Raw genomic sequence first — 25,400 nt, forward strand, 5'->3', positions numbered from 1 at the left:
CAGTTCATTTATCATGTGTGAAATGCTGATAAATATATTGTTTAATCCTTATTAGGCTTCTAAATAGCCTATTCAGGATCTAGGAACTTGCTTCTTCTTTAATGAATGTTCTCCTCTTGCCTGCTCTTTACAGTTTATCATTGCAATCTGTATTTAGCTAAAAGTGTCATTTGTTGGCAACACTACAACAATTAAAGAACATGTACAGGGCCAACTTGCCCAGGAGGAATGATGCCACATATGATTATGTTTTTGTGAGGCCCACAAAAAGAGTGGTCCATCAGTAAAACAAAAAAAAAAAGGTTGTTTTTGATGAGCTGTCAAGGCAGAGCAGAAGGGCAGAGGGTAGTTGGGAGGCACAACTCGTCTTCTCCTTTTCATGTATGATGCGTGTGCCCTTGGTTACCTAGTAACTCTCCTCTCCATCTCCATCCGGCGCTCCCGAATATTCACTCGGGATCACGCCGCGCGCCCCCGCGAAGCTCGTGTTGAGCCCAAGAGTCAAGGCAAAAGCATCCGAACGCGCCGTCCAGGACCGGGAGGAGAGCTTCCCGCTGAACAAATCAAAAATAACAATGTGGGAGAAATCGGTGCAAATGACAGCGGAGTGAGGATAATGAGAGCCGTTACCGTTATCGCTTCACAGGAAGGTCATTCCCGAAAAGCAGACAAGCAGTGCGCAGACTATACGGATATTTGGAGTACATACAGACCCGACTGCAAGTGAAGACCCCGAAACAGTGAAACACTGTCCCGGCTTTTTATTTTCAGAAAGGCATGGGGGGATTTACATCTCGACAAGGCAGGTGAGTCATGTCATGGTACTTGATGAGCTGCTGGGGGGGAATCTTAAGGCTGTCTGCGTTGTGAGTGATTTGGGAAGATGAAGGCAAATGAGCACATCGGGCTACTTGGATTAAAATGACTTGATTTACGCCTTTGTTTTTTTCAGAAAAAGATAAAGAGTGCTATTTTGTCACGCAACATCGACGCAGCGCTGTAACCTGGCACGGAGCACGTATACTTCTAAAACGCATTTTGATTTTTTTTTTTTTTTTTTTGTGATTTTTTTTTATTCTGACTTGAACGGACTACCCCGAGTCTTATCAGAGATGTTGATAACTGTGTGTATCTGTATCATGTTACAAAACCGCTGTGAACGAAAATGAAATGCTTGTGATAAATGTCCGGAGCACTTGTTACTTGGCCATAAAGACATCTTGTGCGCGTGATGGAGCAATGACGCGCAAGCTCTCTGTAATTGCTCTCCCTGGTACAACAAAAAATTAAAAAGGCTGATGACTTGCTTGTGTGCGTTAGGGAAATACAACGCTCCAAGTTAAAGGATTCACCGAATCAATTTGCCCAGGGTGAAATCAGATCTTCGATTTTTTTTTTTTGCATGCAAGTGAGATCTCCCACCAGTTTGTAGCAAGCTATACCTCCATCTGTTACGAGGAGGAGCAGGATAATCTGCCACAGGCATACGTGGGGATCCCCATTTTCCTATTCCTTTTTAAGTTTTCCTCATGAATTTATTTCCTGGGAAGTTTTATGTGTGAACGATTGCTCGCCCAATTTAAATTCCCAATGAAAATACAAGGTTCAGTGTGAGTTTGCCTGCATATTTAACGCTATTTGTTGTCATTTAGAGTGACACAGTCAACTCAGAAGAACATCTTTTATTACTGTGGTGCATGGAGCTGTTATTTTCTGCCCATTCATCACTGAAATCCATTCGTTTTATAAATCTACCTCTTTTCATTTCATGATACTGATATTCTTATATAAATATAATTTTTTGTTGCCTCACTTTTCAACCCTACATTCCTATTAAAGGTAAAAAACCACATGCTCAATTTGCTTGTTAAGACGAGAGCATAGTTTAAAGCCCTATAAAGATCCTTTCAGCCTCATATGTCTACTTTCTTACAATTTGAGATTCCAGGACACACGGCGCATGCTTGGAAATAAATGGTGTCATTGTAGTCAATGGTAGAAAGAATAATTAACTGAGAGTTGAATTCCAAAGAGGGAAGAGGGAGTGAAAATGTCAAGCAAGAGTTGTCATGGTGATTAGTTGGGAAAAAAAGCAATGTGTCCCTGAAACTTAAGCATTTAGGAACTGATCCAGCCGTATATTTGGCATGCATACCACACACTATTGATGAAAGAAGGCCTTAATGGGTAATGATAACACAGACACGCGGAACTCCTTTAAAAAAAACAACAACAACAAAAAAACACTATGAAATTTGATTAGAACTCTTAGGATTTTGTTTTGAATTGCAAGAAAATTGTGTTCACTTATATTGTATGTGGCTCCTCAGTATTATGTGAAGGATTATGCATGCTGCTGCTGCTGCTGCTGCCGCCACCGCTGCTGCTGCTGCTGCTGCTTGTGAATTCTCTCTCTGGGCCTTCAGTGTTTGTATTCTAGTCCAGCAAAGGGCTATTTTTCAAGTTCCCTGCTGTTTTAATATCCATTCTTCACCCCTTTTCTGAATTTTTCTGGGATGCACTTGAGCTGCGTAACAATCATGGCGGTTTAATTTGCAACAAAAACCGAGCTTTGGGTTTCAGCTGTTGGGGAGTAATTACAGAGAACTCTGCCTGCCGAACGTGTTCAATTTGCTAGACTGATGACACTCGAAGGGTTGGGCCATCAAGAAGTGGTCAACATGTGATCAGTGATGGGCGCAAGCACCAACACACTCTTAAAGTGCACACACAGAGTTCAAAGTGCAGCAGTGAGTCTGTTGTTTACCCTGTGAGTCAGGACTGCTCAAGAAAAGCTCCACGAGACTCTCTGTCCGCTGCAAAGGTCAGCGAGGCTTCGTCCTGGCCCAACGTGAATACACCTGAGTACGTCTTGGCCTGACTTAACATGGCTGAGCCACTCATTGGTCTCTGGCCCGGGAGGCCTCTTGTTATTTAGCCTTCGGTTTCTCTTTCAGCGTGCTCTCGTTATTGCTCTCACACCCAGACACGTAGACAGAGGTATGCGAGCGCGCCTGCTCTGCTGTGTATACACAGAGGTGTGTCGTTGCACATATGAAGAAGGCTGTGGAAGGTTATTTGTGTTTTCTAATATTCTTCATTGTGTTTGACATGTTGTCCTGAAGCTGCGGGAGCATGGGCTGAATAATTTCCCAAATGGATACCTCTGACCTTCTAAAAATATGTCCTATCGCTGCCTATCCCGCAGCCCAGGAGAAGCCTGTCATTGTTGCAGCACTTTTCACAACTTTGCAACATCATAGGCACCAAAAAAAAAAAAAAAAAAGGGAATTGGGAAGTTTTTAAAATTGTTTTTAAAGCATATTGGTTTTTACCGCAGTACCACGCAAACAAGACAATTGGCTTGGTTTGGCTGACAGTTTTAAAATGTCTACCCAAGAATAAAGTTTACAGACTTGTGTTAAACTGTCGCTTTTCTTTTTTTGGTACAAGAGAAGAGATTAATTTTGAGAGAGTTCTGTCTGTTTCTACCACTTACATGATTCAGAGTCCTGCAGGTTTTTAATTGCCCTACGCAATGGCTGTAGTGCAGAGAGCTCTGACAACAAGTAAGACAAAATGCAGCAAAATCTTTTAAACCCAAATCAAACTGTGACACATGACGTGTCAACAGAGCTCTTTCATTGCCCTTCACAGTGTACAGTGACTAAAGAAGGAGGATCAACTTGTCTTCTCATATTTGCTCTGGAGGATGCGCTTTCATCATCATTAAATCACACCTTGTGTGACAGAATTGCTGAAAAATACCCCGATTGTTATTTTTTTATATAACCCGAAACGAGCTGTAATTCTCCAGATACACTTGTGTCACATTCATTTTAATAATGAATAAGACATATTTGTTAAATCTGTAGAAAGATGAAAGAGTCTTTGTTTGACTAACAAATTGCTTTTGGCCTGAGGCACAAAGATACGCCTCAAGTCTAGTGCACATAACATATTTAACAGAGATATTACATTGTTCATGGCCCAAAAACATCTCCCCTGACTAACAGGTTTCCCTGCCAAAGACCAATGTCTGCTTAGTAAACAAGATTCTTTTGGACATCGCCATTCTAACTACAAAGCAGATGTCACGCAGTATGTCTCCACTCACTGTCTGCCAGAAGTTATCTACTTATTAATTATTTATTAATTAGACAATTTACACTCAGGCACACACTGAGGACGAAGCTGGCTGAGTTAAAATCAGGGACATAACCAAACATGTGGCACATGTGGAGCTATTTTTTGGATTGTTTTTCTTTTTTTAATGGAGACTTTTTAAAAATGCATCACATGGAGAGAGATGGCGAAAGGAGGGGGTCGGAGATAGTCATGATAGGGGGAGAGTCTCTCAGATGCAAAGCTGTACTTTGGACTTACATAAGCTTAGTCTGGGATAAAGCACAGTTCATTTCATTCATGTGCAACATGCAAACCACATAAAGGACCTTTTTTTGCTGTGGCATAGCGGAATCAATCCACTGAAGCAGTGTGTGCATGTTTATTTCACATTCCAGTGACTTTACTTTGAGAAACCGTTGCACTTATTTGCAGACTGTGACTGTGATTTACATATTTGCATTATCATTTGCCTTCCCACTTGCATATACAGTATATGACATGAGAAACAACTACATCTCAGATTTATGTATGGATTGCTGTGGCTTCGTCTGAGTTGTGCACTTTCTGTCCTTTAAAGTTCCACGTATGATTGTTGCCAGCTCATTTAAATTTTAAAATATCTGACAACTGTCCAAAGTCTGAAATGAACAAAGAAGCAGTCATTCTCTCCTCACTTTGTGGCTCACGGTGGTGAAGCCCTGCCTGTTTGTTTTCCAAAAGTTCACTTTAATCCTTATGATTTAAATTGCTTCTTTTTTTTTCTCTCCACTTAATCCACCCCTGAAAATATAGAGACAAGTGACGGGAAGTCAACACTTTTTAATCCCGGGGATGAACGTTACTGTCCAGGTAAAGTTGATGTGGCAGAGTGTGCCTTTCCCCTGTCAATTCCCTGGCTTCTTGTCCAACTAAGCAATCGCTAAGCCCCTTTCTCTCCTCATTTTCATAACATGGAATGAGTATTGTGTGGGTCTGGCAGGACACAGAAACGAGGGGCCGTCTAATTCATGGGGTAAATTAGTGGAGATAAGGCCTGAGTCAGTACCTCCAGCCTACCATAGATCCCCTGGGGCAGGCTCTTAAGGAGCTTAGTAAAAGCCTGTCGTATGAAGACATGACATGGAGCTGGTTAAATGGGCTACGTTGGAGTGTCTTCCATCAACCTAATATTCATATATGGGTCAGTGTCGTTCAAACTCTAATCCCATTCAATTTATTCATTCTTGGTTATTAATTCTGTGTTTTAGGAAAATAGAGCACGTTGTTTAAGAAAGGTGGAAGAGACTGTATTAGTGAGGCTCTAATGCAGTTGTGCACCAACACGACATAACACTTAGGCCCACTCATAAGACCATGTTGTGTAAGACTATGAGTCTGTGCCACCAAATCAATAATGAATGCCAGTTTACCCGTAGTAAAAGAACAAGGAAGAACTCCTCCAGAGTCACTGGGTCACATTCACTGGGGAAACAATTAAAGGCTTCTTTGTGCTTCACAGTGCCACAGCTTCTTCTTTTTTTTTCCTTTTCTTTCAGCTGCGCGCATTTCCCTTAATTTTTCTCGAGGGTCCAGCAGCATGTTTGTTCTGCTGTTGAGAAATTACAGACACTGGCCGCAAAGTCTTTTCCAGCCAGAATTACAAAAGGCCATGTCAGGTCCTCATGATATATGTGGGGCCATGTGAAGTGGAAAGCACAGTGACGGATAGGACACCAGTCTTGCGGGTGTGTGTTAACCTCATAATGCTGACAGATTACAGATTTAAATATTTTAAATCTCACAGAGCACATGCTGCTAGTGATGAAGAGAGTGGAAATGACTGCAGTAATGCAAGAGATTAATAGAGATCCTTCCGCTCTCTCCCACACACACATACAGAAACACACAAACTTCCACTGCTACTGGCCGGGTATCGCACACTCACAGACCTCTGCTCCACAAGTAGGCCCTTGTCTTGAATTACAGTTGCTTTATATCCTTTCGTATAGTATTCCATCTTTCCTTTATCTTCTTTTCTCTTTGTCCTCACCTGTTTCAAACACACATCTGTTACCCTGCTAAACAATTATTTAAGATTTGTATCAGGTTTTAGATTTAACTTGATCAGTTTTGACATTGAGAGCAGCATCAGCAGGATTCTACCCCACCTTTTTTTCTTTCTTTCTTTTTTCTTTCTCAAGGCGAGTTGTGAATGATATAGATGCATTTATCTATATCATTTTTAAAGTGTGTTTTCAGGCAGACTGGGCACCGCACTTTTCATCTGGATTTCTGGCAGTACTCGGAGAGAGCATCAGGAATAGATGTGAGTTGTTCAAAGGTCTAGCTGACTAAATTGTTGCCTATTTGGATTTTATTTTTCATTATACTATTTGGGCCACTGGAGAGTCAGACCAGTTGAATATACTGTGTGGGCTTTTGGTTTGTCCCTGTGTAGATTGCATTGTGGTTTGCAGTCAAAATTTTAGAAATACTGCAATCATATATCCCCATGAGGAATTTTGGTCAAGCCCTAACAGGCAATAAAAATTATTTCTGTTTTGTTTTGCATTATCTTTATTTATATTTATATAAAATCTATTTATTTGAATATTGTTTCAAACCTTCTCTCTAATAGTTGGTATTTAATTGTTAAAAAAGAGGAGAAATGCTCATATATCGTTCTGTTTAGAAACATTTAAAAAAAAAAGACTAGAATAGGTCTTAAAAGCTTGAATGTAATTTATGTTTAATTGTAGAATATGAGCTCCTCCTTAGGTCATTAAAACTCCCAAAATCCCCAAAACAATCCTGAGCACATGCCCTCGCTGTCTTCAGGTGTACAGCTGTGTCTCTGCCTGTACTCATATGCTCACACTTCCTCCCACATTTTACATCCGAATCAGGTACTGAATTGCCTCTAGGTATGAATGTGAGTGAGTGGCTGTCTGTGTGTTAGCCCTTTGATGGGTGTCCACTGTGTCCTGATCAAGTCGTAGTGCTCAGTAACCTTTGTAAGAGCAAAGGAATAAAGCAGTATAGGAATATGTAACCAAATCTAATCAGCTGCTCTTGCTAGTGCAGTGCTTTACAGTGTGAAAGCTTTTTAAATTTTGCCTTAATGACATTGTAAACCCTCCACCTTAATAGGATAGTACCTACTTTGGGACTGTTTTATTTTGGTGCTTACACATAGACCTGCTCCTGACTGTTGTCTATTTATATCTCTTGCCAGCTTGGCAATGCTTCCTGATAGCCTTTGAGGACAGAGAAATTCCTCCATCAAGCTCAGGGCCCATCTGTGCCACATTCCTCCGAAAAGGACCCATCCTCCACAATTATAGCTTTCTTCCAATGATACCATCATCATGCCATCACTCTGTGTAAGAACAGGCTCCAGGAAATTGACTTGATATTAATTTGACAAAATTATCACGAAAGGAAATTAGACTGGGGAATTTTCTCTGGCATTGATTGTGTTTTAAAGGCAAGATGCACATTTTTCACTTTGGCTGTGGAATTTGAATAATACAGCATTTAGCTTGATTTATTATTTGTAATATTCTGACAGTAAATGAATAAAAAAATAATGTCTGAATAGAGAAAAAAAAATGAAGAAAGAAAATCGTTTACTTGACCTAATATGTTCTCTTTGATTTGCTGCAACTCATTACAATGATAGGGATCCACATTCACCTGAAAATCTAGGTCATTACCGAAATAGCTGTGACTTACTCTCCCAAGATGGCAGCGCTGATGAATCGATGGCTGTGGGTCACTATGACAATAGTGTGAGAGAATAAGTGAAGTTGAGGGGAGCAACTTTAGATTTTGATGGTTTTGTGCTTTTTAATCAAGAGAAAAGTTTTGTTTCTGGGGAGTTTTTGTGATGTGGGCGAACACATGGGACGAGAAGGATCCTCTAGGCACTTTTTCTGATCCTTTAAGTAGCACAGATTTGAGGGTTTTGCTAAAATGTCCCAAATTATGTCGTCCAAAAGCTCATAATCGCATATTATTTGCAGAATGCTATAACTCTGTGGGATGCTATTTGAACCTTGACTATACAGTGTTTTCATTAACTAAATGTGCTTGTGTGACATCGAAATGCAGCCTCATGGCTCCCTTGTCTGGTGAAAACCTGGAAAGTCACTTGTGTCATTACAACAGGAAGGTAGATTTGGGACAAGAGACTCAACACTTGTAGTTTGTCTCGTAGTTTCTTCACTCACAGGCCCTTCTGTGAAATGCAGGCCGGTTTAAGTACAGGTGTTGAATGACATAATAATGGTGGGCAGTTCAGTCCTGAAGCTGAAGAGTGAAATGATACTGTTGGATAGAAATGGTTCTGTGAGAGTAGCAGGAATGGAGAGGGGATCAGATAGGATAAGAGCAAGGACAGAAGGAAGAGGTGAGATTGAAAAGAAACAAGAGGAAAATGGCTAGGGTGGAGAAAGGTAAGCCTGGATAAGCCTTTTGACAAGTGAGCTCTGGGCTGGAGAAAGCCAGTGAAACAAAAAAAACAAAAAAAGAATTCTGCCAAATTAGTTTTATTCATGCAGCGAACAACTACAGATTTACTATCTTATTTTTGTATACCAGCACACAAACAAGCAGAATACAAATGCATGTGAATTGTATCGTCCTGCACTCGTCCTGCTTTTATGTGAAGAATTTTGATTGAGGCAGATCTCCACGCCACGTTGGAAATTACTAAATGATTCAACGCTTTCTGACACCCCAGAATTTACTGCCATTCTCATCTCTTATTCTCTTTAATCACGTCCTCTTTGAATCCAAACCTGCCTCACAAATTTCATGCATTTAAAATTCCACAGAAGCCCCAACTCCAAAGCAAACAGTGACAATAAGCATTTATTGTCAAAGCTTTTTGGTAGCCTTGGCACCCAGTAATATGTTAACTAATGGGATATCGAATGGAGTCATTTGCCATTTCGGCTGAAGAATAACAATTCACCAAACAGGATATTGAATTCACATCCTTTGAGCCTCTTCTTGATTTGTATGACCAAGCTATCTCCTTAGTCTACTTGTGAAATAAATTATTTAAATGAAGAAGTTTTACGTTATTCATAGCGTGAAAAGGCATCACAACTCGACAATAGTACATTTCAGTCGGACTGGCAAATTTCTACACGTCATTTTACATGATTGGATGTTTATAAAAAATAAAAATAAAAAAATAAAAATGGGGAAAGTCAGGAGCCAGCTGACACACACTCACATGTACACACTGACTCCTCAGGGTTGATTCTAATGATACCCATGTGATTTATCCAGCAGATCAATGATCAGTGTGTTATAAAATAAAAGGGGAGGAATCCAGAACTGACCTAATAAACTATATATTTGCCTTTGTTTCCCACTGTGCTATTTGAAAGAACCACGAATGAGGAATACCTTATCACAAATGATAAAGAAATGTGACATATTTCCTGGGGGATAATTGTGCTTTGTGTGTCTGTGGCCCACTTCTCCTTCATATTGATGCTTTGCTGCACACAAACGACAAACAGCTGCATCACATGTGAAGGTCTTTCTAGTCAAATGTATTAGCAAAGGTCCGGAGAGGAGAACTTGAGAGCACGACCATCCTCACTGAGGAAACTCTTTATTTTGTTAATTTTTTCAGCACAGTGTGAAAGGACTTGTCGAATTGGGTTAAATAAGGATCCTCAGTTTCCCTTTTAATCTGAAACTTGCACCCCATCCCCACACACAAAAAAAATACTGCTAAAGATAATTAAAAAAAAAAAAAAAAAAAAAGTAACCAAAACAGTAGAGTGTGAATGGAGGATATTTATGTAATCTGGGGGCACCAGGGCTGACTCAAACCCGACTCAGAGCTGCTGTTGCAGAGAGAGGCCCAAGGACAGTAGCAAATGTTCTAAATCCCTCGTAGACACAGAAAGTTAAGACAAGCAGTGTTGCAATAAAACAAAGCCCAACCCATTTATCTGAGCATCCCACACAACCCCTGGCCCAGATTTACAGCCCCGGGCATCCGGAGCTACCAAATCTTCTGGCAGCCACTGCCTCAGATATTGATAGGAAGAGCGAGAATCCCACCAAGGAATTCTGAGCTAGAGGAGCCAACTTCTCCAAAACATGAGCTGTCCCTTACTGGTGTGGAAACACACACCATAAGAGTATGATATAAAACCTTAAGTGCTATAATCACATTGTAAATTGGGATGAATTGTTTCTCATTGATTTCTGCGCTTTCTCTGAACTTGTCTAGCAAGTATCTCGTGCAATGTGGCATTAAGAGTTCATGGATTGTTTGACAAGGCCAGGTCCTTGATGAGCATTTGTAACCTCCGGAGACACAACACAACCCGCTGTTCCATTAAGTGCAAAATGCCTGTTTGAAAACAAATAAAAACAGGCCCTCTCTCATCATTAGATCTAAAGCGCTTAATCCCGCACAGAGGCAGCCCTCCTCTTCCACTGAACACACTTTTGTTTTTTTATCCATCACATATGGATTTCCTCCTGGAGAATGGCTGCATTGCCATTGCTGATGGTAACCTCTGGAAGTAGAGGGCAATCTTCGGCTTCACGCTGCTGCTGGAGTGAAGATACAGATATTTTTTTCAATAATTTAAAAGTAACACAGTACACACACACATTTGTGAAAAAAAATGTCCAGCCCTGAGATATATTGGTTGTAATAACGAATGCTGTTGTTCATGAAATCATAAAGCAAGCTTTAAATAAAAAGATGGATTTTATTCCTTGCCGAGTGAAAATTTCGTCTTGATTTATCACCATTTTTTTCCACTGCCAACTCATAAAACATAAAAAGGACAACACAAATCACTCATATACACAAAAAAACAGAGTGAGACGCACACAGTATTTGTGCTAGTTGCTGTTCACCACGGGGGTAAATATTGGTAATAGGTGACGTGCCATTTTGGCTCTAAGGGCTTTGCTTGTAGTATGCATGAACATTTGCGGAAAGGCCTTGTAGTCACATGAATTTTTACAGCAGGCATGCAGGCACTTTGATTGTTGGGTTTGCTCCTCGCAGAAGCGCCGAGGCCCTTCAGCTAGAGAACAACAATGGCCTCGTTGTTCTGTCTCCTCTACATTCATGCCTGGCATAAAGGAACATAAAACTCTCCTTCCTCTGCGAGCCCCTGCTAGCTGCACTCATATCAGCACAGAGAAATAGTTTTCAAAGTGTCACCGTTTAGGGCATGGTTTGGATGTCAGCAGTGAAATGAATAAATAATGTGCCCTCAAGTCTGATTTGATGTAGCGCGGTCTGATTTGATGTGACTTTTCACTCAGGCTAGCTGACATCCAGATGTTAGCTAACTCTCTCTTTCTATTTTTTTTTTTTTTTTTTTTTTTTTTTTTGTATCCTTCAGGTTGCTAATGAAACACGGAACAGCAGGGATGTTTCTAGTTGCTCTGACAAAAACATTATAAGAAGAAGCCTGAAATGAGGCAGATAGTGCGAGACAGATTATTTCATAGGAGAAAAATTAATTTGGAAATTGTAAGTGGAGACGCACGATCACAGTCTCACAATCGCTAGTATGAGTGCGCATAGAGTATCTACAGTATGTGTAGTCATTGCTCCGGGCGTCTTTGGTGCAAAGTAGGCACAGAATAGGAAGAGATATTCAGTAGTGGCTTGTGTGCAGTTTTTGAGGAAGTGCAGACAACCCGAGGCCAAATTTGCCTGCAGTGTTTGGACGTGGCCTACTTCTAAGCGTGCAGTCATTAATGTGGTCTTCGACTCTGCTTAAAGTACACAAATGGGATTTTAATTCATACCCAGAGTTCCATATGCAAAATGTCTGTTCTGTGTCTTTCCGTTCCATTAAATTTAGTGCTGCAGTATACTGTAGTATACTGTTTATCTGCATGATGTGGAGGAAAACGGCATGGATTTCAGCAGCATCCTGCATGTGTGGCTCCTTGCTACCCAACCTTGAGTACCCTCGGTAAGCTGCAGTGTCTGAGGACGCATGTGTTTGAGACCGTAGTGGCCCGCTCTTGTCTCACGGACTTGTGTAGCGGCTGTGTGTGTTTGAATAATGTCCTGCAGGAGACACTCTAAGTGCAACGTCTAGGACTCAGGCGTCAGCAGTAATATCAGGGCAACCTCTCCTCTCCTCTCCTCTGTGTGCAATGGCATGGGGATATTACAGCATTAGAACGCATGAATTATAGCCATATTGTTAGCTCAATGTCAGGGGACACAGACGTGTTCGTGGTACCACCATGGGCATCAGTCAAGAGCTGGAAAAAGAGCGATGGGGATTATGAAATGTGTTTTAAGTATATCCCTGTGCGCACTGTTTTGGACTCTGGTGATAAATTTAAGCCAATTTCACCGAATAATGCTGATATTGAATTAGGATGCAACATTTGTCACAAACTGTTGTGAGCTTAAAGCGGCTCTCCTATTTGATCTGAAGGCCGTGCTGTCGTGGTGTCAGGTACGGCCGAGTGCTCCGTATCATAGTAAATGGATCTGTGGGTGTTTTTGAAGACGTTGGATGCCGGGGGGTGGAGGTTGTGCTGGTGGGGGGATGGTGGGTGGGGTGTGGGGGGGTGGGGACCAACCAGTACTATAACAAAGGATGCATTACCTAATAGATCTGGCAGAAATACAGAGTTCAGGGTGGTCCTGATAAAGCTGGGTTACAGTACTTTAATCAATCACTGAGAACACGAGCCAATTTAGGAAGAAGCCTGACATTCAAGATAGGCTTTCAGACAGGATTAGAAATAGTGAATGGAGAGTAAACGTATCTGCCAGGGTGAGCCGGAAGGACTGTTGTCAGGGGACAGCGTTGCCTCCTCCATGTGTGATATTGAGGCATGTCTCTGGCTCCCCTCCCTTCCTCCCTCCCGTCTTCAACCAACCTCGCCCCTCTCCCTGTTTGAAAAGTAACAATCTGTCTTCCCGGCAGTGCTCCTCAGATACACTTATTTTTGCTTTGTTTTGTCCCGGTCTATGCAGATGAGTATTAGTAACAAAACAGCCATGGTCGTCTCTGTTGTTTAGTCTCTGCCTTCAAGAAAGGGCACTGTCATTAAATATGTCCCTCTCTGGACTGGCTAATAATATCTTGACTATCAATGTGAACATGTAATGAGCAGAGTAAGACAGCTGCTTGTCTAAATAGACAACTGGGAGACAAACAGGTGAAAAAAAACAAAAAAACAAAAAACACGCCAGCATGTCTTAGTGTGTCTCTTTTGCCTAAAGCCACACCACGTCCACTCTATTTATCACCGAAATGAGCAATGTGATCATGATTGAATTAGAAGTATTTCAGAATTTGAGGATAAGCTTTAAAGTTTTGAAATGAAATCAACTTTATGGGGAAATACAGCCCTTACTGTAGCCCCAGCTCCAGACCTGCAGCCTGCACGGGATCAATGGGGGAAAGCAGCCAGGGACTGTGATGGTGTTGGATAAGGGGATGGTTCAACTGTGTTGACTGATATCACCTCGCTAATCCCTCTACATCTCCTCTAAATCCACCTGGCTGTAGCTCTGAATGAGCCTGTAATGTGATGAATTAATATGTAAACGCTCCAGCCATATTTACATTTCTAAATACAGATTATTTGTTATTGGACTCAAGTGGAAGCTGTCAGGAATTATATATTTTTTGGAGGTTTTAATTTACATTCATCTGTATTCTGCATTCCCCTGCAAACCTGGCTTTCTCTGAAATATCACAGATTGTATGTTAAATATTCCTTCTGAATAAAGCACTATTCATTTCTTAAACACCTCTTATTAATGGCCATGCAGTGCAGTATGTGTTTGTTTGGTCTTTGTTTACATTGAAGATGAAGGTCACCTCCTCATTAGTGCAGCAGCATCTTTTTTGATGTTGCGATATACATAGTAATCAAGTGTGGCGCACATTGCTGTTTACTGCTGACCTTTAGTTAAAAGCACATCACTGTTGGGTTGTTTCGAAACTTAATTATGCTCCCATAAAACTCCTGGCATCATGTACAGTGGACAGACCTCATTTAATCTGCAGTCTTTAGGCCACAGTAACCCTGTGCTCCCTCTGTGCTCCCCCATGATGCCCACACCATCACATCCATGGATCCATTTGGTCTTTTTTATATGTATGAGTAAAGATGCTGTGGGTTTTTCTGTGTCAAGCGCTCGTGTGCGTGCTTTCAGCTTTGTATTCAGAAATCCTGCTTGTCACACAAGAATACACTTTGGCACCTCTCACTTCTCTGGAACTACCAGGCATTTGCATGTCAATAACATCATTCTACCACTGTGCCTTTGGCATTTGTGAACGCTCAGCGAGGAAGCCAAGTATTCGAGGTCTTTGAAAGAAAACATCAGAATAATGTGTTGTGTGTTACTGCGTTCATTATTTTCTCAAAATTCATCTCTGCTTAATTGATCGGCGATCACAATTAAGACCTCTTCGACGTATGATTCAGGACTGTTTTAAAAGACCATCTAACATTGAAGCACATGTCTCAAGGGAAGAGGTGAAGCTACTGATAAACTGCCCTATGTGATGCAATGTTACTGAAAAGACGCATGATGATGATGATACTTTTAGATCAGAGCGGTTTAATTAATTTGTGCTCTGCCAGTAAGTCAAGAGCCTAACACCATTTTTTTTTCCTGAATGTGGAATAGCTCTCAGTTTGCACATTACTGCTGCAAATGCTCAGGCACCTAATGCATTATTAGCTCATTAATTTTACAGGCAGCATCTGGGTCATGTCGTTGCTTTGTATATGTATGTTTCTGTGAGCCCTTTCACACTGAATGATAAAGCTGATCTTTCAATTTTCACTGAGGACTGCAGCCTACTTACCTTAAATTAAAGCTCTATTTAGCTTATTAGGCCACTGAAAGGTTCATTTTCTCAGCATGTTTGCAGTACACTGTACGTTGGATGCGCGCACACCCACATGCACAAAGCTATTACGTTTCACAGTGGAGCCCCAAAAGGCTTCAATTTAATGTAAAAAAATAAATAAATGTAACATTCTTCTTGGACAAGTTTATCTGAATTTTTAATATCTGTCTGCAGAAAACATAATTCAAAATGCAGTGGATGAAAGTGGTGAATTACATGCACTCAGTGCAAGGCTCCACTGCTTTTTTTTTAATTGTGCACAGCTAAGTGTTTTCCTCAGGATGATCAGATCTTCAAAGGCCTGGCATTATATGGTTTATGAAGATTCTGTTTGTTTTTTTTGTCTCTTTAATGAGGGGCGGTGGGTGGCAGAGACATCTGAAAGAATTTGTTTTTTTCTATTCCTACCAGGAAATGTCCACCAAATTGTAGACTTTACTGCATTGTAAATTACCCATGTCATCCCATTTTTAGATGTGTATTGTATGGAGTTTATTGCAAATCACCTTATCATGAGAACGGTTCTTCCTCTTCACCCAGCAGAGCTCTTTTGTTCTTTTTAAATCACTGCTCATCAATGTAAGTTCCTCTAAATGTGTCTGTATTTGATACTGTTCTCTGCAAATGTTTTTCTCGGGCCAACAAATGCATTGTTGCTTTAACTCGGAGTAGAAGAGTCAATACTAGCCATAGGAGCCGATCCATTTAATATTTTATAATGTAGTGCCAATGAACTTGGAAACCTGATTGTGAGAGATCAACTCCCTGTTGTAATTACCAGCCAGACCTCAATTAACTCAAAGCAAACCCTCACTTCAGCTCTATATGTTTTTTAAGTGTTAATAGCTGCCTTAAGAAAAATTCTACCACGCTCCCATCCCATCCACTGAGCCCCCCTGCTGAGCCACTTGGATCAATGTTCAAAGCACTGCGTATGGTTAGATGCATCACCTAAAATGACACTACACAGCTTAAATAGGAACTAACCCATTTATCTCATTGATACCCTCATTAATATCTATAACTAGAATCAATCACTGTAAATCTACGAGTGTTCTCTTCTCAGGCGGGAACAGTCGGGGAGCTCCATGACGAGCAGCATTTACACGTAAGAGTGCAGCAGGAGTCACACTCAGCAGCTCACATTTGAAGTGATTGTCATAAACTTTGATTTGCTTTATACACGTAGTGCCATGCAGGTGCTGTTCAGGTTCCTTGCACTTGCCTGAATTTTATAGGGACTAGAATCCCAGAAGGCTAAAAATCCATCCTCCTTTCCACTGTAAGCCAGAAATTGATGTTTGTGCTGCCATGTTATACGTGCTGTCCTCACAGTGGAGGAGATGAGAGGAGCTGCTTGAAATATCTGCTGAATTCTCCTTGGTATGCTCGAGTGTTTCCTCTTCAACAATTCAATCATGTTTCACATGTGCTCACCAAGTCCAATCAAATGAGTTTCCACTTCAGCGATGTAGGATGAGTTGACGAACAACTAAGAAAGACAACATTCAGAAACTTATATTGGTAATGCTTACGCACAATATCGGATTCACGGACTCTTGTGTGATAATATGCCTGATGAAATGAATGCTTTCAGAGAATATTTATGCAGACATGATGCTGAATGTAAAACATTTGGTCTTCTTTTCCTTCACTTTTTTTCTTCTGGCTTCTTATGCTAGTAGCTATGTGGGGATATACTGAAGCACACTGGTGCCTTAAGCTGAAATCTAAAGTCTGCATGTGAACCTACAGTGATAGTGTTACCATGTCAACGTTTAGCAGGTGTGTTTTACCATGTTTATCTTCTTATCTTAGCTTGCTAGCATCCTGGGATTTGCTAATTATCAATAAAAACAAAGTACAGCTGAGGATGATGTCATTAGTTTGGTGGTATTTTGTAATAAACCAACGTATTCCAGCCATTAGGATTTATTTTCTTGCCACCAATGATGACTTTGCCGAATTTAATGACCATCCATATGATAGTTAACAAGACATTTCATTGCGAGAATATTTTTTTTTTTATCCTTGTAGAGGCCCTACAGGAAAAGCCTGTGGATCACTGAAGTCAGTAAGATTCATGCAATTGGGAAATATTAAAGGCTGTACAACATTTCGTGCCAACCCATCCACTACTTGTTGAGATATTTTCAATTGGACCAAAGTGGTGGACCGAGCGAAAGATTAATGCTGCCATTCAAGGCTAATAATTCCCCAAAATTCATAACAGAACCTCAGTGCTATAATAACATAGTCATTCAATGCAAATGCATAATGGACCTTTTAAAATGTATGAAATAGGACTGCGCAATTAATTGTATTAAAGCTGCAACCTCGATTCTTACCCCTATGCAATCTCACTCATAAATGCTAAAGATTCTGCTACGTTTTCATTCGGGACATCAGCTGCATCAAAAGAAGTGCTCCTAGTCTCTCCCTCAACCAATAACAACGCAGCATTAAACCATGTGATACAGAGCAGCAGAAAACGTCAATGACGAAAATAAACCCAGGGGAAAAAAAGGAAAAGACTAAAACAAGAGCTTTTCCAAAGTTAATGTCTTGTATCAGGCACCATGACATGTTTTTGAGTTTAGTAAATAAGTGCACTATATTGAAATCTCAATTATACCCCCCAAAAATATGATTCTCATTTGATCCAGAACTGTGCAGCCCTAGCATATTATAAACAGAATGACGATTTTAAATAGCCTTGTTTATGGTCAGTGATTTACTCATTTCCGATAACTTTAAAGGGCCCTCATCTCCTGCTCATTGGTTACAAACTTTTTGGAGCTGTGTTGGCATGGTGAGAGAAATTACACACAAAACACTTTGTCAAGAGAACAGATCCCACCCTGCAAACGACATCTGTGGGAGCTTGGATAATGAGTATGCCGTGTGTAAAGCCTTAATGTGTTTACATATGGCTAGATTAGAGATGGACCCAATACTTGCCCCTGCGGTTTCTCAAAGAATCCCTGTGGGCTACTTGAGTGATTAGCTACTTTGAGTTTTTCCAGTAGGAGTATCTAGTGGAACTCTGCAGTGGATCAATAGGAGTTAGGATGATGAACTGTTGGGGAAATTTCTTTATTTATATTTTTTTTTTTTAAATGTAAGCTAAGTCTGTTTCCATCTAATTGAGTCAGTTAGCTTTGATTAATATCCCTGTAGCCCCGCATATTGTTTCCTATATCATATTGCTGCCGAAACTGTATCTGACATTCAGAGGCAGGCACACACTCAGGAGAAAGAGAGACAATACAGATGTACGTTTGGGCCCACTGCCTGGACTTGCAGCTTTAGGACTTCTAGATCAGATCTGTCCCTATCATTTTAGTCACGAAGACCAAACAGTTGTTTCAAGCAGCATCAGCAGTTAACAGAATAGCCATTATTTATTTGCTGTGCAGCCACAGAATTCATCTCAACATGTGCTCACCTGGAATCCGTCTTTATTTGGCCTGCCAAGCTCACCTCTCTGTGTTTCCTTGGCCGTTTGGCTGGTAATGATACTCATGGCAGCCTTTATCCAGCAGCCAGGAGAAAGGGGTGGAGACATATGGCTTAGCAGGCGGCCGCAGCAGCAGCAGCACCAGCAGCAGCGTCGTCATTCCTCCCCATCTCCCTTTTTCCCTTCTTTAAAAATATGTCAGCATCACCGCGGTGATTAGCAGTCAGAATGTGCCGCGTCTTTGTCCTTGATTTAATGCCAAATCTCCTAAGTAATAATGACTGCACAGCCTCTCTGTCTGACGAAGAAAGCAAAGGAGAGGAAGAGTGGGCCCTCATTCCTCACTGTTATAGCAGCAATGGTTCCCAGCAGGAGCCTTATGAAGCTGCAGTTTGGTTTTGACATTTTGTGAATGTTGTTTCTGAAACATGCCAATCTCCTTGATTTAATATGGCGTGCTGTTGTTCGTCAGACCCAGGAGCTTATATAAAGAGTGTGCCTGAGAGCCAACACATGCATTATGCAGACACATTCATTACTGATTTTTCTGTATTGACATCCATGTTTGCGTCTTTGAACTAAATGTAATCTGACAATTTACAGATCTATTTTCTACATCATTGAAACGCAGAGGCCAGAGAGCCGTCCTATCATACGCAGAGCTCATCTCAAAGTGAAGCCTTTGCACAGATGTAGCTTTCTGGAGTTCAAATGGAAGGTGAAGACGTTAAATTAAGTTTTTGCCATTGCCCCTCACATTTTAATGAGTTCAGCTGAGGTAACCGCCAGGTTACATCGGTCCGTCTGGTTCCCGTCATGTTGCATGTCTCTTATCATTTCTGTAAGGTTACATTCTGCCTCTGCTACCATGTAACAGCACCAGATGCATTTATAATCAGTGATTACGCTCGCTCAGGTCAGGATGGCTCACTTCATCTGAAGTCAGATGTTCCAGACGACTAATGCAGCTTTGAGAATACCTTTGTTGCAGAGTAGTTACTATAATAACAGAGTGTGGAGAGTCTGATGCTCCATCTACTCCGAACTCTTATTGGTTCCTTTTTTATCAGAGTCCATTCAGCCTCTCTCTAAGGGATGTCGGGGCGTAGGAGTACATTTGGCTCTGCGCTCAGACTGTTATTGCGACGCAGAGATCTCTCTGCTGTAGGAGAACAAAGGTTCTTCTACAGTAGAAGCGCGTGGCTGTGAACTCGGACCAAAAGAAAGAGGAATGTAGTGTATGTATTTTCTTCTGCATGTGGGATCTGTAAGGGGACAGCTCACGTGTTGTACCAGTGGGGTCATTTTGAATAATGATGAATAGGGATTGTACAAGCAGGATTTAACATGTCCCATTAATCAGGGGCCTGGAGAATTGGGGAGGAGGGTGTTTAACAGCATGTACTTGGTGGATTGCTGTCTTGCATTAAGGGCTAATAACCTGACTTAGAGTCAGCACAGTTCCCCCCTACACTTCTCCCCTCCTACATCCCTCCCTCCCCCCCTCTCCATCACCTCAGTTGTATTTATTACGGGCTGCAAGGCCACGGTGATGAGACGATCAATATTTCTGGGATGATGAGGGAGAACTCGCGCATTCTCTCTCTCTCTCTCTGTTCCTCCCTTGGCAGTGCTTCAGCAGGTAGAGAGATCAAAGCAGAGAGGACCTCTGAGATGCTGTTGGAGAAGAGACTGATGAAGTCCTCTGTGCTGTGTGTCCTCTAAACACACACACTCCATCACACTGTCCTATGTCCTTGCTATGTCCTGATTAAAAAGTTTGACCTGCTGTATTTTATCTTGGGTAGAATTAGTGTTATCACACTTATCCTGCTGCTGTGTGTGCAGATCTAAACAGAAATTGCTGCAGTTCAAATTGACATGGAAAATTGTGTTTCTGTATCTAAAGGATGCCCTTTTGAAAAGCTCCCTTTGACACACATCTTTGTCTGATAGGGGCATCAATATGAGAAAGTCTTTACCTGAACAACTCATTAGGGGTCACAAATGTGATATATTTAATCCAGTTTTTGAAGAAGAACCTTACATGTAGGCCTGGCCATAGGTGCCTTTCATTAGAGTTTAATGGTACTTTTACACTCAGTTTTACTGCAACATATCCTACCTTTATGAAGGTTATAATATGTGGCTAACACGGTTTTAGAAACTGTTTTAGAGTGGTGATGAATAAACTTTATGGTCATTGTACAAGCTATTGGTTGTGGTTGAATTATATTGTGTGAGAAGGGTTTCCAATATTTAGTCTTTGACATGCTGTAAAGGGGGTGGACAGCTTTGTAATTTATATAAATAGGATGGACAAAATAATAAAAACACGTCTGATTATAACAATGAAATTCAGCAGCACAAAACATTACAACCATGAAGTTGAATAGACAGGTCTCTTAAATAGTTTCAAGAAAATTTAACATAACATTTGTGATAGTAGTGCAGTATTTAGTGCAGGTCTGTTAAGCTGAGTATTGTGTTTTTGTAGTTCCTTTAGTTGAGCTTTATTTTTATTATATTCCACCAAGGTTCGAGTGTGTCACATCAGCTGTGAATGCTGCGGCACAGTACTTGGTATTGCTGAGTGTTATGTTCATGTCTTGTATCGAAATAAACAGGAACGAAAGGCTTTTAACAATGTAGTTCATTCTGCCTTTTAACAAGGAGATATGGTAATAAAGTCTTCTAGGTTTTCTGCCTCTGCTACAGGGATCCTACTGAGCAGGGAAGGGACTTTGTCAGTATGACTTTTCTAGCATTGTCAAGCCTTCGCCAGCTCTTGGCCCCCAGCAATGCATGCCTTTTAGTCCCCAGATTGGATATGGATGGCTTTTCATGTATTATCACTTAGCAGGTGCTCGCTGTGCGGGAGTCGCTGAGCAGAACAGTCCGCCACACACACACGTTTCATATTTCAGTGAAGATGGGCTCATCCGCTGTATTTACAAAATATGTATGTCTGTGTGTATGTGTTTGATCTGAAGCGAGTACTTCCATGTACTGTACAACTAAGAACGCGCACTCCACCAGCAGACTATCTGCTGATCCGCAGCTGCAGCAGATGCGAATAGCAGCCTTGCGATAACAGCACTGCCAGGAACGACAGGATTGCTTTCTCTCAGTGGTTAGGGGCCTTCCAACGGCCGCTGATACATGATAAATCATTTACACAGTCATTTTGGAATGCAATATCCTCTTCTAAATGCTGGCTTTTCTTCTCCATTGTTATTAGAGCGAACTCTGCAGTAGGCATACAAGGCTGAGGGGGACCCTAAGCCACAGAAATTGAAAATTGATCAGGCTGTGAGGGAAGGTGTTGTCGATGGCACCGCAGGTTCACCCTGGGACTGTTTATTAGCATTTACAGCGCCGACACTGGAGGCACCTGGACCGCCTGTAGCTACATCCTCCTCCGCCCCTTCTTCTGCTCATCCCAAACCACAATCTCTTATAAGAGCAAACAAGAGGGGATGCAATTTAATTTCTACCTTGTTCAGACTACACCAAAGGGAATTGTAGGGAAAATGCTGCATGACATTAAACAGGACATGAAATTTTCATCATGTTATTATGTTCCTGTGGATGACTCCTACTGCTGGGTTTTAGTACTGTCGTTCCTCTAAATATTGCTATTCCTCAACTGTTAACATAAATGTCAGCCTTTAAAGCAGAGAATAATTGCCCACTGAGAGTTGTCCTATTAGTATAGGTACATCTTGACAAGTTGCCCAATAGTTAATTGCAATATCCAAATCAAAGGAAGGCCCCTGATTTATGTGGATTAATGATAGCACTAAGAGCTCTGTCATGTTTATGTGAGCTGTTTTATGTCATGACAGAAGAGGACTCGGAGTCAATAAAAATGACAGACTAAAAATGGGAGCAAACTGGTGGCTTGTCAAGGAACTGTCATTAATTTTCCCATCTTCTTCCTTTGCAGCACCGGCTAAAGGATCTGACGTGTGGAGTGAGGACAGTGAATAAGGACCTTGCTGCAGAGAGAAAGTGCACAACTGCGACTGTTTCTCATCGTCTGTAAGCCGGTGGGCTCCACTATCACAGCTGATGACTGTCCCTCAGGTGGCTGGACTACAAGGCTGAGCGGGAAGCCTGTGTGTTTGCTGAGGGGGGGAGAAGGCCGCCCCGGCTTGTATGTTGGTCACTTGTACTTGTACTCGCTCACAAGGACCATGTGGCTTTCTCCAAGGAGAAATCGTTTCCCCTCGCAAAACTGGCACCGTGCCCACATTTGCACCTATTTCAGCGTGTCCTTGTGGGTATTAAGTTTTTGTTGGTGCTTCGCGGCCGTGAGAGGTCAGAACTACCACCCCACTGTGAACACACAGTACGGGAAGCTCCGCGGGGTGAGGGTGCCTCTGCCGAGTGAGATTCTGGGGCCGGTCGACCAGTATCTAGGAGTCCCTTACGCTGCCTCCCCTTTGGGAGAAAAACGCTTCATGCCCCCGGAGCCTCCTTCCTCCTGGTCAGGGATCAAGAACGCCACCCACTTTGCTCCCGTCTGCCCCCAAAATATCCACAATGCTGTGCCAGAGATCATGATGCCAATATGGTTCACCTTCAACCTGGATATAGTTACCACATACATACAGGATCAACACGAGGATTGTCTTTACCTAAACATCTATGTTCCAACAGAGGATGGTGAGTGTGTCGAGTACGCGGGACGAAGCCAAAACTCTCCTCCTCCTCTCTCCTGTCTCTGCTTCCCACTCCTTCTGTCCTTTTCTCTAAAAGTCTGTGCCACCTTTGCTTTCCTTTTGCGCGGAGCATGACCTGTTGTCTGGCGCATGCTGTGTCCGTATCCATCATCTCAGCCTTCCATCTTGACTAGATCTTTCATTTAGTCTTTTCATCAACTCTCCCCTTCCATGCCACTGTTAGAGGTTCCTCTTTTGATGACTAAATGACTGCTTAATACGACTTCATTAAAAAAAAAAAAAAAAAAAAATCGAATCATACAAGAAACAAATTGGAAATACTTGGTGCACCTTCCTACCCTCACTGTCATGACTGTTCTGGGGATATTAGGAATTAGTAGCCTGCCTCATAAGTGAATGATCTTCTGTAGGGTTGGTGAAATATTCTGTCTGGTACATGAGAGGCCTGTGGCATCAGCCTGACCTATGTAAGACCCTTTACTCTCCTGCCTTCATCCAGTTTGTCTTTGCACAAAGTGAAAAGTAGGTACAGGTTTTTGTGTGGAAGGCAAACACAGATTTGGCTCTTCAAAGACTGACAGTCCTAAAAGTTTTGGGATTTCTGGATCTATACTCTTTTAAATGGCCCCCCATTATTCACCACTTGAAGGAGACCCACACAGAAAAATGGGCTTGAAATGTTAAGTGCTCTGAGAACCAAATGGGCAAATAACACCTTCACTTATTACATTAAAATGTGAACAGCACAATTTGAGAAAAACTAGCCCCTCTGCCTTCTGTGTGGCTGTAATGGGTCTTAAATAGAAGTGCATGTGAATATGGGCTTCTTGTGTCCCAGGGTGCAGCAAATTCATTCCACCATTTTGGAATATTTCTGCAGCAACATCCCCAGTTACTTTTCCAACAGGTCCTCTGTTGTTCTTGCTGTTGATGAAGACTGGGAGGGTTGGGGAGTGTGTGTGGGGGGGCGGTGGGGGGTAAGATGGGGGTCTGACTCAGTCTGAGTTGTTGCATGTCACATGCGATCTTTTCCAGAGCTCTCTGTTATTTTGTAGTTTTTCCATTCATTTTACAGTCAAAAGAATATCCAAGGAATGTGCCAGGAAACCCAACAAGAAAATGTGTAGAAAAGGAGGTATGTAAAAAAAAAAAAAAGAAAAAAGAAAAGCAAAAAACACGGAGCGAAAGGGAGGAATTGAAAGAGTGAAAGAGAGGAATGATGGGTGCCGCCAATATCACCACCTATCAACTCCCAAATCAAAGTGCTAATTGGGATGAACGTGGGACTTGTGACTCAGATCGACCTTGACATGAGTGTGAGAGATGACTGAGTAGTTGTGCTGTGTTGTGTGTGTGTGTGTGTGTGTGTGTGTGTGTGTGTGTGTGTGTGTGTGTGTGTGTGTGTGTGTGTGTGTGTGTGTGTGTGTGTGTGTGTGTGTGTGTGTGTGTGTGTGTGTGTGTGTGTGTGCACATGATGAAGTGTTGTTTAACTGTGAAAGCCTGAGTCAAGGAGTGAATTGCAGGTCCCTAAATAAAGAATGAAGCTTTGTCAAGCAATGGATTGTGATGTCTTATTATAACTTGTATTTTATTTATCTTTTATCAACATTGTATGATTTATTCATGTTTAAAGTGTATTTTTTTTAAGTTATCATACAACTGTTGATTAAATCAGAGGCATGAGTGCAATACTTTGAATTCTAGAACATGGTATGCAAAGAACTTCAGTCATGTTTCAGACTGCTTTGACAGCACTTAAGACACCAGCTTATTGAAACAATTTGTCAAACACGACACCTGAAAGTGCCGGAGCCTCAGCCATTGATTTAATTTACAAAAAAAAAAAAAAAAAGTAGATGGCCACCTCTCTCTTTTAATTGTTCAAATAGGGGGTGGCGGGGTATTTTATTGTCATGACAGCTTTCATCTGTCCATGTGGCAAATGCTCACACACAGCCACAGAGAAGCACAGCCCAATTTCATTAGCAACAGCTAAAGTAACACTGCTGCTAACAAAAGAGGGCTAATTTTCTAAGCTTGCCTGAAGGCACTCTGGGTCTTTCCGAGTCACCTTAAGACTGTGATCCTGAGCATATCTTGCTCCACAGCAAAGATTCAGTTTCAGCTGGGAGACTTTTGCTGTTGATTTCCATGGAGGCAGGAGGCAGCTATTTGGCCTCACTCTGCGCGCTCGTACATTCTGCTTTGGTAAACCAATTTTGTTCGAGACAGACTGGCCCT

The 25,400-nt window shown here is 41.6% G+C and overlaps 1 protein-coding gene across 3 annotated transcripts in view; it reads left to right on the plus strand.

Moving 5' to 3' along the window:
- Window positions 1-469: 469 nt before the first annotated feature.
- Window positions 470-25,400, plus strand: part of nlgn3a (neuroligin 3a) — a 113,422-nt gene continuing 88,491 nt past the window's right edge. Inside the window, exons 1-3 of one of the 3 annotated variants that reach the window (XM_069696995.1) lie at window positions 470-806; window positions 22,421-23,142; window positions 24,235-24,294. In XM_069696995.1, the coding sequence (XP_069553096.1) occupies window positions 22,671-23,142; window positions 24,235-24,294 (532 nt within the window). In that variant the 5' untranslated portion in view covers window positions 470-806; window positions 22,421-22,670. The remainder of the gene's footprint in view (window positions 807-22,420; window positions 23,143-24,234; window positions 24,295-25,400) is intronic. The other 2 variants (XM_069696996.1, XM_069696997.1) reach the window with 2 other exon arrangements.

Source organism: Brachyistius frenatus, unplaced genomic scaffold, assembly GCF_029030835.1.
Source record: "Brachyistius frenatus isolate BFR_SWC_R1_liver_20210118 unplaced genomic scaffold, ASM2903083v1 Contig_22, whole genome shotgun sequence".
Taxonomy (NCBI): Eukaryota; Metazoa; Chordata; class Actinopteri; family Embiotocidae; genus Brachyistius; species Brachyistius frenatus.